Source organism: Leuciscus leuciscus, assembly GCF_965113295.1.
Source record: "Leuciscus leuciscus genome assembly, chromosome: 17".
Lineage (NCBI taxonomy): Eukaryota > Metazoa > Chordata > Actinopteri > Cypriniformes > Leuciscidae > Leuciscus > Leuciscus leuciscus.
In genome coordinates, this window is record NC_138741.1 from 38,563,194 (window position 1) to 38,580,718 (window position 17,525).

Below are 17,525 nucleotides of genomic sequence, written 5' to 3' on the forward strand. Positions count from 1 at the left end.
ATGGATCTTGATTGAATAAATGTTTGATATTTGGACTGGAAACAAGACAAAAATACTAAGTAAGAAAAGCTATTTTTTTCCTGTGACACAAAGCTTTAAGGCCAGGCAGGGTGTGCAGATCTAGGGGAAAAGTTAAATACAGTTTTTTACGATTGCTATGACAGATTTTTCTATACTTTTAACAATTTTCCAAAACTCTTAACACAGTTAGCACTACATCCGTTTGTGTAAGCTATACTATTAACACATTTCTTGTTGCTTTAACAAAAAATGCATACAATTAACACAAATTTAAAATACTTGAACTTCTTTTACACACAAGCTCAAACAAAACCAAAACAATGGATTTTTACTGCCAAATTTACCAATGCTTTAACACTGTATGTCAGAACAGATAACACCATGTTCTAAACCTAACCTTACAGGCTAAAGTCAAGGCAAACAGCTGCTTATATTGTGAACTGAAACACAAATATATCCCCTGTATTTTATTCTATTGTTACTGAGAAACAGCTGATTGAATTATGCAAATAGATAATTAGAAGATGACTCTTTTTTTTTTTTTTTTGCTTTTTCTGTTCGTATATTTTGTATTTTCACATAATACAGTTTTTTACAATCGCTATGACAGTTTTTTCAATACATTTAACAAGTTTCCTAAACTCTTAACACACCAACACACCTATAACACACAATTGGCAAAACGGTTAATTTCATGCTCAAAATCACACATTGTAAACTAAACTCCAAAACTAATTTTCAAAATACAATAATACACTAAGGCCCCGTCCACACTACTGCGTTTTAGTTTAGAAACGGAGAATTAAAACGAATACGATCTCCGTCCACACCAGCGTTTTAGCTGCGTATTAGAATTGATCTCCGTCCACATTAAAACGACTGAAAACGCGGATCACGTGACCATTCACCAACACTGGGCATGTGCGTGCTGGTGTAAACACAACTTCATTGATAAAATGATCCCACCATGCGCTGGTTCTTCCCGGGTTAACCCAAAAACGACGCTCCATGTACGGTCGATACCGCCGCTGCACACGGGAATTGTCACAGATCGCTCGAATGATAGCTTGCCTCCGGCGCATGTAGGCAGTTATAGCATTGTAAAATGCAGAATTTACTTGCACAACAGCTGCTAGCAAAGCTATACGCCATGACTGATGACACCCAATCATAGAGCCGAGCGTGAGCCTCTACTACGTCATCGTTTCTAAAGTCCTCCGTTTTGACCCGTCCAGACTAAAACGCCCTCCGGAGATTCAAAACGAAAAACGGGTCGGCAGCGTTTCTAAACTTCTCCGTTTTGGGTCTCCGTTTTTGCCGTTTTAGTGTGGACGGGATGTGCAAACGTAGCAAAAGGTCTCCGTTTCTAAACGAAAACGCAGTAGTGTGGACGGGGCCTAACACAATACACTATGACTAACAAAACACTGCAAACATGTTTCAAAATCAAACAATTTTTCAAAACACTAACACATGTTCTCTTCCAACAGGAACATTTAGTCAATCATAACACAATGACAAAAAAAACACTATCATCAGCTGAAATTACAGAAACTGCATTATTTTATGTGTCAGGTCTGCCCTTATAGACAGTATATTGTATTGAGCATAGATTGTGTTGTGCACTGCAGTTTCTTTTGAAGTCCCTCTACATTTTTGTTAAAAAAAATAACATGTAAAAATAAATAAATACATTTTAAGAAAAAATAGGTTACACTTTATTTTAAGGTGTCATTGTTACAGTGTAGTGTAATATTAAGTAATACGTGTACTTACTATAGTATTAGGGTAGGATTTGGTTGAGGTTTATTTGCATTTAATTATGCATAATTTACTGTCATTACTATGGAACTAACTGTTAAATAAAGTGTTGCCAAAGTGTGGTTTGGTTCTTATCCATAAACTGTGTGTTGTGGTCACATATTAACCTGTTTTACATTCAGCCCTGCAGATTTTAATGTGTAATGTATAATTACAGGTGGAATCCGTCTCCAGGTTCATGTATTTCATGGACCCAAATGAGCCGAGCCTGTTGTTTGTTAGAGAGGTGGAGAAGGTGCGAGAGTATTTTAATGTACTCACACACACTCAACTCTCCAAGCAGACAGTGCTCAACTACTGGAAAAGTCTCAAGAGGTCAGGACTGTGTAACGTAACAAACACATCATGTAACTGTCAACTGATACTTATCGGTCTTCTGGCTGTAACAACCATTTCTTTCTCTCTCTTTAAGGTTCATGAAGTACATCATTACTTCCACCAGCATCCACACCGAGGACAAAAGTCTCTTCAGTGATTGTAAAGACTTTATCAGTCCTTTGGACCGCATACGGGCTGGTGTGTCGAAGAAAGTCAACAAAGAGTTGACACAAAAACGGTATGTTTTTAAATGATTTTTTTCACTCCTTTTTTTATCTATTAAACGGAAATCACAGGTGAGCTCATCATTACTATTTTATTACTCAGGTACCATGGTTACGGAAAAGAGAAGCTGCCGGCAGACTGTGTGGTAATCCTCGATGTGGCTCATATGGATTTCCTGACGGTTATGGGGAAACTCCAGGGTCCAGAAGCCGTTTCCGGGGAGGCCCTCGACAAGAATGACCGCCTGCTGGTCCTCTATTATTTGGAGGCGATTGTCATGCTCCAGCTCCTCCAGCGGCCCGGTGTTGTTACCAACATGACTGTAAGTGTATTTTAGTAACCTTTTTTATTTATTTTATTTCATCAATGCCTCCTGATCTCTTGTGGTTCACAGATGTGTGTGTACCTTTTGATTATTAGTGACACCTGTCATCGAATGTGCACAACTGTGTGTTTGCAGGTTGAGGAATGGCAGGGGAGAACCCGCATACAGAACGGCTCGTGTGTGGCGGTAAAGGAGCACAAAATGGCTGCATCACAAGTCGCCGAAGTTCCTCTGACCGTTGATCAGGAACATGTACGTTTGTATTCAAAATGACATTATAACTGTGTTTGTGTGTGTTTTTAAATGTATTTTTTTCTTTTTCCCAGTGGTTTGGCCTGTACTTTGACCAGATTCGGCCGGTGATGCTCCAGGGTCTCAGGTCAGGGGACGACGCGACGGCAGGGGGCCATTTTTTTGTTTCTAGCACGGGGAGGCCGATCCACAACCCCTGTAATGACCTAAAAAGACTCCATGCCAAGTAAGTGCCATTTATGCATATCTGAATAATCTTTTTACTCAATCTAAAGTACACAAATGTGCACATGGTCCGCTTGTTATTTTGCATTCTAATGTTGCCCTGTGTTCTAGATACAGCATTCCAGCAGTGAGCAGCGGTGACGCCCGGATGGCCTTTGAGACGGCTGCACAGAACCTGCCGGAGGTGGAGAGGAATGCCGTGGCTCGGCTGTTGGGACACACTCCGGAAACAGCCGAGAAGCACTACCGCATGAGAACTCCTACAGACGCATTGCTGGTGCAGCGTCTGGTTGAGCAAATTGCTGGAAAAACACGGTAAGCAATATGAAATCTAATGAACGAGATGATTATTATTTGTAATGTTGCTACTCAAAGCAGTCATTCATTGGCACTTTCTTTATTTTTTATTCATTGATCTTGTAGACATGGGTCTGGTGCGTCCACGAGCAGTCCTCCACAAAGGGCACGCAGGGATCCATATGCATGTTTTGTAATGCTCCACAGGCTTCCCTAACACTGGGGCAGTGGGAGCGTTAGCGGTCGAGGCATAGATTCCCTTGCCCTCTTCTCGGCTGACCTGCCGTCCGTCACAGACTACCTCGCCCTGTATAAAGGACCTGTCGGTGAAGACACCAGGCCCTTTCCCTGGGACGTCCTGCACAATCAGTCCTTTCCAGCGCTGTGTGTTGACCATTTTTTTCACAAAGCCGCTGCATTTTTCTGCCTACAAGCTTGTGGTGCACGAGAAGGGCTTTGGAGGCAGTGGTGAGAATATTGAGTTAAACTGGAAAAACACATTTATTTTTAACTATTTATTTGTTATTTCTGCTTTAGTTTTGTTATTGTATATAGTTCTCTTCTCTATGTTTTGTTGTAATGGAACCTTTGATTAATCTTGTTAATAAAATACAATTTCCCTTAAACTATTGTTTAATTTCATTTTTCTTTTATTAGTACCAGTGCAATTATTCAGTATAAATAAAGTCAAATTATTAACATTTTCCCCACCAGCAGTTTAAAAATTATACCAGTCAGTGCCAGATTTTGATAATTTATTTATTTTATAGCAAACAAAATGCTCAACTCTTCTCCACAATGGTAACCCACTGTAGTTTAAATGGTTCTAATAATTTTACACTTTCGGGGGGTTTTCCGCATTCGGGGGGCTGTATCTCGAGCCCCCGGGGCCCCCGAGGCGGTGCTTGGGCTCGTTGGAAAGGTCTCGTCCCGTTCTAAACTTGGTGTCGATAGGATCTGCCTTCGCCGAGTTACGGTCTTTAAAACCGTTTGCAGTGGGTCACCGTCATTCAAACTGTATGCGCTCGTAGGTGGGCGTCCAGGGTGAGCCAGGGGCTTTAGTCCCGGCCTGGAGCGCCTAACACCGCGGTCCTGGATAGTGCCTCCTCCTCTCTGGGAGTCTAAATCAGCCAAATCTTAAGTTAATTTAATTTGTTCTGTATCAAATTAAAGCTTATTTTGAGCTAAACGGCAATGACGTCACGACGTCAGCACAAATACATCACAAAACTCCTTTTCCAAATTAACACTAATGACTTTCAAAACCGAAATATAGCTTTTTCTTACACAAATTAGTATAAAGTAAATAAACAAAAATTGACAAGAAGGATCATTTGTGAAATACATTTATTCTCATTGTGAATATGTATGCCTAGTCATGCACGCCCTCTTTGTTTTTCCACACACATCTACTAATAAAAACACATTGTAACTTTAAAAAGATAAGCAATGTAACCACTGTACACAACTGTAAAGTAAAATACATAATATATGTATTTTATACCCTGAAGAAGGCTGTTTGTGCCGCTACGCATGTTTTTTTTTGTTGTTTTTTTTCATGTCTTTTAAATGTTCTACCATGATATAGCCAGTTAAATAAAGGCTTTTTAAATAACTTTGAAGAAGAGTGCCTTGGATCTTCTCTTTCCTACATTTATTTGAATTCCCGACCCCAAAGAGCACCTTCAAACACTTTTTTGAACTCCCTGAGCACCCTGGACATTTTTTTGTCTTTCTACATATGCATTTAACCCTAGAACACACACACACACACACACACACACACACACACACACACACACACACACACACACACACACACACACACACACACAGAGAAAATGCTAATTCAAACATCCCCCCACTCCCTTCATGGTCTTTGAAATTCAAGACCCACAACGCCACCCGGAGGACATGCATAGTTTTGCAGGCCCTGGTTGTTTAAACACACACAAATACTAACCTGATCACATTTAAACCTACAAAATAACTTAAAAAGAAAAGTAATGAAATATTTTTATACTTTAAAATAAACTACACAACATATCAGTAAAACATCTCTGATTACAAGTGATTTTACAAAATATTTTCTAACTGTTCAAAGGGAGCTCCAGGGGTGGCAGGCAAATCTGACTCTGACCCAGGACGGGCCACTCTCCCTGGGCTGGCCAGGGAGGTCTGATAGCATGGAGCTTTGAGCCCACTGCAACTTTTTGGACTTTGTCATTTTTAAGAGCTTGGCTCCGGAGTCAATATCTCCATGAACTTTGGGCTTTATACTTTGAGGAACAAGTTTAATGAATAAACATGTTTGAACACCTTTATTAATCCTTTATTTTTAACAATTTATTTGCTATTTGCTATGTTCTTAAGTAGCTTATTTCAGAAACGATTTACTTTTATTTGTGCATCACAAACACAGATAAAAAAAAAATATATATAAAAATCATTTATCAATGTATTTATTAGAATATATGCAGAAAATACAGGATATTTGTATTAAAAACAGAAAAAAATACATCTTCTATAGACCAAAGTAGCAAGTATTTAGTGTGTTCCCCTTACAACAGAGCACTAGCTTAAACCTCTAGCTTAAAATTCTTCTTTGAGTAATTGGAAGAAATGCTTCTTCTTTTTTACATTTTGTGTACACATTTCCTGTGTTTTCTGTATGTATCCCCAAAATAAGACCAAAAACTAAATATGTATGGTCATTAAAACAACAAAAGCTGGTGGTGGCGGCCTAATACTTGTTCTGTGTATGCCTAGTCATGCAGGCCCTCTTTGTTTTTCCACACACATCTACTAATAAAAACACATTGTAAATTTAAAAAGAAAATAATATAAACCTACAAAATAACTTAAAAAGTTTTTTTTTTATACTTTAAAATAAACTATGCAACATATCAGTAAAACATCTCTGATGACTTTAGTCAGGATCAGTCTGCTGAAAATTAAGAAAATGTTAATCTGAAGACTAATAAAGAAAATGTGCATTGTCCCTTTTAAAATAAAAGAATAAAAAGAATGGCCAGGTAGGTATGCAATTATTACCAATTAAAATAAAGAATAAAAAGAATGGCCAGTTAGGTATGCAATTATTACCAATTAAAATAAAGAATAAAAAGAATGGCCAGTTAGGTATGCAATTATTACCAATTAAAATAAAGAATAAAAAGAATGGCCAGTTAGGTATGCAATTATTACCAATTAAAATAAAGAATAAAAAGAATGGCCAGTTAGGTATGCAATTATTACCAATTAAAACATCTAATGTTTTACATAATGTTAAAACAATTATGTGCAAATTAATGTTTGCACATAATAATTGCAAACATTAGTTGCAATTATTATCCAATTATTACCACAATCCCATAAAATCCAAATACACCGCGCACCCTTGTGTCACAGCGCAAGCACGTTAATGCACCCACGGGTACATGAGGGAATCCCAAAAGAGTGAGAGAGCAAAAGGAATCTGAAGCGAGCGTCCAGATACGGGCCTGAAGACGTGAGTCGCTGGTTTATGTGAGATTTTAGCAATTCTGTACGCCGCTCACCCTTGCATCACAGCGCAAGCACGTTAAATGACCCATGGGTACCCGCGGAAGTCCTAAAAGGGTGAGAGAGCGAAATGAATTCGAAGCAGAAGGCCAACAATGAGCCTTAGCGCTCACTGTGACGATACATGTGTTGATTTGTCTACTGAGTCTACTGACTCTGTTCAGTCTGAGCTTCCGTTTGTGCTTCCTACCCCTGGAAGGGATTTGGGATGGCTCACTGATCAGAACCATGACCATCTGGACGAACTGCAACAGAAACAAGATACAGTTTTAAATGAGCTGGCCAAACAAGTACAACATAGTCGATTTAATCTAGAATCAAAATTTGAAACAAGTTTGACCATGAAATGGACACCATCTTGAAAGCCAATAAAACTGTGATTGCAAGTGAAGTGGACCATGCCAAAGTTGTGTATGAACTTGGATTTATAATTAAACGGATACAAATTGAATTTCAAGACGAGCTACAAGATGCACAGAAAATTTTTGACGAAAAACATTTTGAACTGGTCAAATGCTTGTGTGACTGTTCTTCAATGTTAAAAATCTTGTCTACAAAAATGGATGTAAGTGGGAAAGTGAATTTAATCGCTGCAACTCACAAGTGAAATGGAGGGAAACACGACAGATTCAAGCAAATAACTCTGCCAGCATCATCCTTTCCACAAAGCAGTCCAACAGTAATACCTGCAGTTTCTGGTTTTACTCCAGCTTCCAAAACTGATCACATCAGACTAACCTTCCCTACCTACGGGAGACCAAGGCTGCGTTTCCCGATAACGTTGTCTCTTAGCGCGCTACGAAGACTCTTAAGGTATAATTTAACTAAAGGTATACCATGTCTAGGCGTGTTCCCTGAACCATACCTTAGGAAAGGTATTCCTTCTTACGTGTGATGTTACCCGGTGCTGTCCGTGGCGATGCTGCTGAATCTGCTGATATCGACGGCTAAAGAATCAATTATTCTCTTGTGCAGGGGCTGCTTCACTGCGTTGTGTGAGAAAGCAGTTTTCTTTATACAAAAAGCACTTCAGAAATAGTTGAAATTGCATTTATTAGGACTGAGGGTATTATAAAAAAAAATAATCCAAACTTCAATAGCCTAACCTACATATTTAAAATTTGTATCATATATTGCTACCATAATAACCATTTCAAATGTTTACGTGCTTTCTTCACTTTCCCATTTTTGTTCGCTGAGGTGGAGCTGCGATGAAATATTGTTCTTGTAAATACTTTCCAGCATTTTAGTAATAAAAGTGTATGTCATGTACGGTGCTCGGCAGTGATCAACTCAATCAAGGATTTAAACAGTGAATTTTGAATCTCTTCTTGTAAACTCAGAGATGTGGATTCAGGCGGCAGTTAAATCACCACACGACCTGTTTGTCAAAAAACAGTAGGTAATTTGGCAATATACAATATACTTCTGCCTCTCCTCAATTTGTCAAACAAAACAACAAGCAAAGATCTGATAATTCACAAACCAGTAGACATTCCAGTAAATCCTTTGCATCGGCAGTGACCTCCAATCAAGCTCACAAGAAAGACATTTCTCAGAGTTCAAGACAGTTGAATGAGACAGTCCAATGGCTGTTCCACTGCAACTTATTGTGCCCAGAAATAGTCTCGGTCGGTTTGGAAAAGCTATTCTTGATACAGGAGCCAGCTATTCCTCACTACATGAAGGTCTTTGGGCTGAACTGAATAGTTCAAAACAAGGTCTTAGGCCTTGGACCCAGGGTCCTTTGTGTTTAGCCAATGGGGAATCCCAGTCACCTCTTGATTGGACTTTTTTAGATATTGATCTTCATGGAAGTGTTATCAACATTCCTGCAGCTGTGCTTCCAGCCAAAGCCTTTGCATATGGAGTTGTTCGAGGCCTTGACTTCATTTTTTGCAGCCAACTGCAAATAAATGTGGCAGATCAAGTATATGGGTTCAGAAATACACCTTCTGTTGTCCATCCCTTCCAACCTGGTAATGCCTGTGTGTCTGGATGGAAAGGCACATCACACCATTGCTCGCAAGCACCCTTCTGAAACCTAGAATGACAAATAAGACACCTTACGGTCTTGTGGACTTAACGGACACGCGCACGCGGCAGCCATTGTAAGTCCACAAGACTGAAAGTGCATATGTGCCATTTGGGACAGGGCCATAGTGTGCACGGATCCATAGACAATATTTTCCACTAGAGGAAGCCACAGGATAAAGAATCGTTTAAGCCCAATCCTTTTCTGTAGCTTTCCATCCATTTCAATGGAAATAAATGCATTTAGTTCATTTGTATAACTATGGTGTTCTGACAGTAAAAATCAGTGAAACACTTATAATTAATTAATTGTACATGGCTATGAAAACACACAGACTGAGAAACTGCTTCTTTCCGTGAGCTGTGACCTCCATTACTCCCGTTACACACACACGCATGCACACACACACACACACACACACACACACACACACACACACACACACACACACACACACACACACACACACACACACACACACACACACACACACACACTCACTACACACACACACACACACAAACTCACACACACACACTCACTCACACACACTCACTACAAACACACACAAACTCACTTACTCACACACACTCACTACAACTCACTCAACTCACTGCCCTGCAAACCTGTTGGTAGACAACTTAGTGGATAGTGGAAATATGCAATCAAACACTCTGGAGACCACCCCAGATGATGTCCCACCAGCAGGAGGCCTTACCAGGGTCTCTATTGTGGAGCCCATCCCGGTCCAGCGGCACCACCAGGGTCTCCCTGCTCAGCTCAATACAAGTCTACATCATTTTTTCTTATTTTATGTACTGTAAATTTAAATGTTTGTTGATTTTGATATGTTTAAGGTATGTTGTAAATAGTTGGAAAAAGTACTTTTACGTAGCCAATAGAACAAATTATTTTAATTTAACTATTTTATTTGAAAAAAAAAAAGGTATAGAAGAATTTGTTTCATGCAGAAATTATGACCGTCATTACAAAAATAAACAATGTCCAGAACAATTAATTATCTTTTATTTACACATTTAAAGTTGCTTCAAAATAAATAATGTACAGAATTTTTCTTTCCTTTTAAAAAAATAAGTGAAAAAAAGTTAAACAAGAATATATAGAAAAATTATATATTTTTCAATCATTCTCTCAAGAAGAGAAAACAGCCTGTCCATCCTCTCCCTATACTCTCCTCGCCTCTGCCTCTCTCTGTAGTTGCATGTCTTCACTGTCTCGCCGCCTTCGTGCTCCTGCTGCTGCTGGTGCGGGTGCTGGTGCTGGTGCTGCCCCCTGCTCCTCCTCACCGTGGGCAGACTGGGCACCCACTGCTGAACTCTGCCCTGGTGTGTCCTCAGGGATTGAGGCAATGAGGACGGGGGGTTGGTGCAATGCCTCTGTCCCAACACCTCATCCATGAGGACAAACCAAAGACGTGTGTATAAACTTTCTTACTTTGTACAAAATTATTATTGTTTTTATTTTATTTATTTTTTGCCTGAATGGGAGTTACCCTGCCCAGCAGACCCATTTTCTCCAGAATTGCTGTAAAAAAGCAGAAAAGGGTACTTATGTAAAATATTAAGACAGGGGTGCAATCTTAACATTAGTGCATTGTTAACACTGCAAAATATGACACATCAGGCTTCACTGCCATAGCAGTACCATCTCTTCTGCTCCCGCAGGAGCTCAGCCCTCCATCCAAATTCCCCTTTTGCATAGTTTGGAAAGCAAGTCGATAGCAAGTTTGGTTTCCACTGCCGCAGCAGCATCTCCTCCTCTCCAACTGGAGCTTGTTCTCAATCCAACTTGCTCAGTGGTTAGTTAGAAAGCAAGTCGGAAACAAATCTTTTCCACTGCAGCATCATCTACTTCACCCAAACTTGTTACCTCGTCCAAACTTGATCCACTGCCGCAGCAACGTTATCTCTTCCACTCCCGCAGGAGCCCAGCTGTTCGTCCAACTTGCCTTTTGGACAGTTGAAAAGCAAGTTTGGTCCACTGTCGCAGCAGTGTCATCTCCTCCGCTCCTGCAGAAGCTCTGTTACTCCAACCAAACTGGCTGCACTGCCGCAGCAGTGTTCTCTTCTGCCCTCACATCTCTGTCCAAAATTGCCCATTGGATAGTTGGAAAGCAATTTGAAAAGCAAGTTTGGTCCACTGCCACAGCAGCTTGCTTCAACTGCAGCAGTTATGCTATTCTCCTGCGCTTCCACAGGAGCTCACGCCATACGACCATCCCCAGCCAAACACCTGTGAGGCCCACCAATCTGATGCAATGACAAAGAAACTCTAGTCCAATGATGCAAGAAGCCCTCCCGATCCAGCGACAAACCCCCTCCCAACGATTGGCACACTATAAGCTTTGCACTCCACAAGTTTTTGGGTATTCGCTAAATACCGAGCCCGGAGCCCTCTCCTCGGACAGTACACCAAATACGCATACCATTTATTCTATCTGACTTATTTGTAAGTGTGAACTTGTGAATATGCTTTAAGACAATCCATGTGTAAATTCATAAGTCGACAGCATTGCTGAGTATTTTCTCCTTAAAACTGCAGTGAACCAAAGACAGTCTCAAAAACACGCTTTGAAATCGGTTGTTTCTGACGTCACAAACTACCTTGTAACCAATCAGATCAACGTGTGATCGTCAACCAGTGGATCTCTGAGCTGAGTGAGTGAGTGGAAGCGGGGCTCATTTGCATATTCATAGTGTCAAGTTACATTCAAGATATTGTAAGACATGAAGAAATACGGCTTTTTTTCCAAAGAACGTTTAAAAAAACTTTTAAATATGTAATTTTGGTGATCAAAGATGAGTTATAAGGGATACAATTACTGAATACAGGGGGACTTTAATACATTGAGGATTTGTATGTTTGCAATAACTCCTCATTTGATATAATGCATAATCTTCTCTTTATATCTTTCTTTTTCATTATATCAGAACAGGATTTGCTTTCTATGACGTTTAATTGATTGTTGATTTTTAGAGTGTAAAACCGTCCCACAAAGGTTATTTAAATTCTATTCAGATGTTGTGTCGTATGAAACACCACACTGTTGTTTGCTGACATTGTTCCTCCAGGACACAAAAACTGGAGTTTTTTTGTTGTTGTTGTTTTTCTTCAAATAATGACGTTGTAGTTTTTCCTCGTCTCACTCTGGACATGATGGTTCATTTGAAGCACTTTATTGTTGACCACCAAAAACTTTATAACAGTATTTAAGTACTTGTATCCACATTGTAAAAATAATAATATTTTCAGTAAATGTTGTGCCTGTAAATTAAGGATTTCTGTAAAAACACAGCATAACTGTAAAATCTGCAAAAGAAGAGAAGCTGTGAATTAACATGTAACACTTTAGTCCAATGATGATGATGAAGAGTTACAAAATGGTTTCAATAACGAAAGGATTAACAAAACTCAAAGTCAAAACTCAAAGTCATTGGATACTTGAACAAATATTCTATGTGAAAATAAAGAGCAATAAATAAAACACACAAATAAAGTGTATTTTTTTTATTGTCAATATTTATGTTTTTCATTGTTCTTTAGTGTTTGATTCAATGTTTTAATTTATAGCATTATACCTGAGAAAGTTTTAATGGAAGTTGTTAAAATTTAATCTGAAGAAATCCTGATGTTGTTGTTTGAACCACATGTGATCATAAACTCCACCCTCTTACAACACTTACCAGGAAGAGACTGACCGCCTCGGTTACGACTGTAACCTCGGTTCCCTGAAGAGGTAACGAGCGTTGCGTCGAAATGACGCTATGGGAACGCTTTGCGTGATGACGTCTTGAAGCACATGTAAAATCAGTCCAATGGTGTGGCGGAACGTCAGAGGCGGGTGACGTCACGTACCAGGAAGCTATAAAAGCCGGCCCGAAACAGAAAACGAAAGCTTCGTAAAGTCTGAAGTCGCGCTGACAGGCATGAAGGAGATATGGCAAGGCGACGCAACGCTCGTTCCCTCTTCAGGGAACCGAGGTTACAGTCGTAACCGAGGCGTTCCCTTTCAAGGGAACTCGCGTTGCGTCGAAATGACGCTATGGGAACGTCTATACCAACGCCTCCATAGCTACAAATGTCTGTCCTGTGTGTAATCATGTGAGCAGCACTAAGAAGACAAAACATGAGACCCTGGAGTAGAGTCTAAGTCCAGAGAGTAGAACCTGACGAAGGTGTGCGGTGAGGACCAGCCTGCCGCATCACAGACGTCCTGTAACGATACTCCTGATATAAGGGCCTTAGAGGCCGCCATACTCCTAGTAGAGAGCGACCGGACAGCCAAAGGAGAAGGCTGTCCAGCCGCCTCATAAGCCAGTGAGATAGTCTCAACCACCCACTTGCTCATCCTTTGCTTAGACACTGGACCTCCCTTGTTAGGGGAGCAAAAGTCACTTTCACGCCACAGGGCAGCTCTGTGGACATACGCGTCTAACGCCCGAACAGGGCAAAGCAAATTATTCGCCTCCTGGTCCGATTTCGAAAGGGAGGAGGACCTCCAAGTGCCACGAAGGAAACGAGATACCAAGGGGTCTTTCCCCACAGACATTCCACCCAAAGGACTGTGGTAAGCACCTATGGCCGCCACATAGACCTTTAAAGTGGACGGGGTCAGACCTGCAGTGAACCGTTCCTGCAGGAACTCCAGCACTGTACCAATTGGGCAGTGGACTGGGTCCAACCGACGGTCACTACACCAAGAAGTGAATACTCTCCACTTCAGGGCATAAAGTTTCCTCGTGGAGGGAGCTCTGGACTGTAGAATGGTCTCAACAACCTCGGTTGAGAGACCTGACTCTATGAGCTGGGCCCCCTCAGAGGCCAAGCCCACAGGTTCCACAGTTCTGGCCGAGGGTGAAATATCGAGCCCTCTGCCTGGGACAGAAGGTCCCTCCTGACGGGTAACTCCAGAGGATGCCCGTCGAGGAGGGACACAATATCGGGAAACCATACTCTGCCCGGCCAGCGCGGGGCTATAAGAAGTAGATGGACCCGGTCCCTGCGAACTCTTTCCAGAACTCCCGGGAGCAGAGCAACTGGGGGAAAGGCGTACAGACGTAGCCTCGGCCACGTCTGTACCATAGCATCCAGTCCCAGAGGAGCTGGATGCGTGAAGGAGAACCAAAGTGGACAGTGAGACGTCTCTCGAGACGCAAACAGATCCACTTATAATTTCCATATCAGCTCCACCACCTCGGGGGTGGAGCCACCATTCCCCGGGCCTCGGCCCCTGTCTCGACAGAGTGTCTGCTCCTATATTCTGGACCCCGGGGATGTAGGCTGCCTTGAGTGACAGCAACTTCCCCTGGGACCACAAGAGGATATGGCATGCCAGCGCAAACCCCCTTGATATAGGCGACTACCGACGTGTTGTCCGTATGTACTACACATGGTGTCCCCTGAGACCTGTGATAAAGCTCCTCAGAGCCCGGAAGACAGCTAACATCTCTAGGCTATAGAATGCCAGGAACGATGATGGTCTTCCCACAGACCTTGAGATGAGCGACCCTCAGGATCGCTCCCCAACCCGTGAGGGAAGCATCCGTCGTTAGCAGTTTGCGACGACAAGGAGCTCCCAGCACTGGGCCCTGGGACAGGAACCAAGGTTTCTTCCACATAACCAAGGCACGTAGGCATCACCGCGTGACCTTGATTGTGCGAAATGGGTTGCCCCTCGGGGAAAAACCCTCTGGTCCTGAGCCACCACTGCAGGGGCCTCATGTGCAGCAGTCCAAAAGGTATCCCGTTGGAAGCTGCTGCCATGAGACCCAACAGTCTCTGGAACTGTTTGACAGTGAGTAGCTGGCCTAGCTTTACACTTCTCACAGCTGCCAGGATGGAATCGAAGCGTGGCGATGACAGGCGCGCCTGCATCGACACTGAATCCCAAACCACGCCTAAAAAAGTGGTCCTCTAAAATGGAGAAAGCACACTCTTCTTGGCGTTCAGCCGTAACCCCAACTCTTTCATATGGGCGAGAACAACATCTCGATGTTGAACCGCCATCTAATGCGACTGAGCTAAAATCAACCAATCGTTGATGTAGTTCGTGATGCGAATAACCCGGAGGCGCAGAGGCGCCAGAGCTGCATCCACGCATTTGGTGAAAGTGCGGGGTGATAAAGCCAGGCCGAATGGAAGAACTCGATATTGGTATGCTTTGCCCCCGAAAGCAAACCTCAGGAACTTCCAATGACACGGACGGATGGAAATATGCGTCCTTGAGGTCTATCGTGACAAACCAGTCCTCGGACCTGATCTGTGGCACGATTTGTCTCAAGGTTAACATTTTGAACTTGAGCTGCATGTACTCGTACAGAACTCGAAGATCTAAAATGGGACGCAATCCCCCGTCCTTTTTTGGAACTATGAAGTACCGGCTGTAAAACCCGGTTTCCCTGTTGGAGGGGGGTACATATTCTATGGCCCCTTTCTCTAACAGAGTGTTTACTTCATGTTCCACAACCAGAACCTGCTCGGGGCCCACCACTGTGGGCAGGACCCCCATAAACCGCGGTGGGCGTTAATAGAATTGTATCTAATACCCTTTTTCCACGGTCTGCAGGACCCAACGAGAAACATTTGACAGTAGCTTCCACGCTGTCAAATATTCTACTAGAGGTACCAGTCTCTCGAGACTGGTTTCTGGATTTTGTTGCTGTTGAGTAGTCGGTTCGTCGCCCTGTAACGGCGCACCGGCAGGGAACGACCAAACAGACTGCTCCAGCACCCTCCTCAGAGGGGGCGGGCATCCCGAGGCCACTACGTTTCCGGGTGGACCTTGAGATATGTGCTCGCCGGAGACCGCTGCGCCCTGTAACACCGGAGGCGGCAGGGTTGGCAGAACGGTCCCCTGAGGGCACCGAAGAGAGACGGCACCGTATTTTTCTCCTGCTGTTGAGTAGTCGGTTCGTCGCCCTGTAACGGCACACCGGCAGGGAACGACCAAACAGACTGCTCTAGCACCCTCCTCAGAGGGGGCGGGCATCCCGAGGCCACTACGTTTCCGGGTGGACCTTGAGATATGTGCTCGCCGGAGACCGCTGCGCCCTGTAACACCGGAGGTGGCAGGGTTGGCAGAACGGTCCCCTGAGGGCACCGAAGAGAGACGGGCACCGTAAAATGAGGTGTTAACCGCTCTGCTTCGGGGGGGGGACTACCCTCATTTGTCCTGGGTCCTCGGACGTCAGGACTTTTTCCCAGCAGCCTTCTTGGCGGTAATAACGGTCCGCAGATCCGTTTTACCCCTCGAAGACTGCTGGGTTTGAGAGCGCCCTCCGTGTCCCCGAGATTTTTGTGGGGGAGCACGGGAGGAAACGCTCTGTTTCTGAGCGGCGCGGTGCTCAGCGCTCTTTTTAGACTGCTCCCGCTCAGCAGCCTCATAGAAAGAACGGCGGGGGAGAAGATTCTGAAGTGCAGCTGCCTGTTTTGAAGCTTCTTGTGACTTCGCTACAGCACTATTAACTGCGTCTCCAAATAACCCTTACGTGGATACTGGTGCATCTAAAAGAACATGTTTTTCTTTGTCCTTTATGTCACTTAAGTTGAGCCACAGATGCCTCTCAGTGGCCACCAGGGCTGCCATAGAGCGGCTGATGGATTTAGCCTGTGGCACAGTGGCAGAACACTAGGCTTTCGCGCCAGAGACCCGTGTTCAAATCCGGGCTCTGACAGCAAATAAAAATTATGCTGTTCATTTCGAGCTCGCAGCCAACTTTCTAACTTCAGAAAGCGAACCCGCCTCTAAAATGCCTCACTCACTGGCGAAAGGAGGAAGAGAGAGTGTTTTGAGTCCCGCTGAGGCCGGACCAACCTCCAATTCTCACACATTTCTCAGCCCCCTCTAAGTTCAGGTGGCTGGAAATACTAATATTGCAGTAAACGAGCCTGTTTTAACACACGCACGCCTGCAAAACGAACGCTGACACAAAACATGACACTCTTTTATATGCTTGCGCTTACTGGATGCTTATGTGAACTCCCCCTGTGGCAGAACACTAGGCTTTCGCGCCAGAGACCCGTGTTCGAATCCGGGCTCTGACAGCTAATACACATTATGTTTTTGTGAGCATATGAGCCGTCAAAGCATTTCGCTCCGTCAGTCCCCTGAAAAGGCGACTGCAGATGTGTATTTTGCAGCCAACGAGCGCGTTGTACAACCCGCTCTCCTGCACCCAAACACCGTCTTCACGGCACCCCAGAGAAATCTCATAGGAGTACAATTCTGATGATCCGGCTCACGCTGCATGTGTTTCAAGTGTAGAAAATGTGCCCACGTTTCTGTGCTCACCCCTACACACAAGCACTATAAACTCTGTGTCTCTATCAGAACCCACTCTCATAAAGCGGACAAAAGCCGCTTGAGTATTGAATGTAGGTCACGTGTCCACAGCCCCGTGCCCACACCTACTCACTGCCCGT

At 43.2% G+C, this 17,525-nt stretch overlaps 1 protein-coding gene across 1 annotated transcript; it reads left to right on the forward strand.

The window, feature by feature from the left end:
* Positions 1–2,003: 2,003 nt before the first annotated feature.
* On the forward strand, positions 2,004–3,701 carry LOC309478991 (uncharacterized protein; the record flags this gene model as incomplete). Its single annotated transcript, XM_082142838.1, has 7 exons — positions 2,004–2,157; positions 2,255–2,398; positions 2,488–2,707; positions 2,846–2,962; positions 3,037–3,188; positions 3,299–3,502; positions 3,611–3,701. The coding sequence occupies exons 1-7, from the start codon at positions 2,021–2,023 to the stop codon at positions 3,699–3,701; spliced, it is 1,065 nt and encodes a 354-aa protein (XP_081998964.1). The 5' UTR covers positions 2,004–2,020.
* Between the last annotated feature and the right edge of the window lie 13,824 nt (positions 3,702–17,525).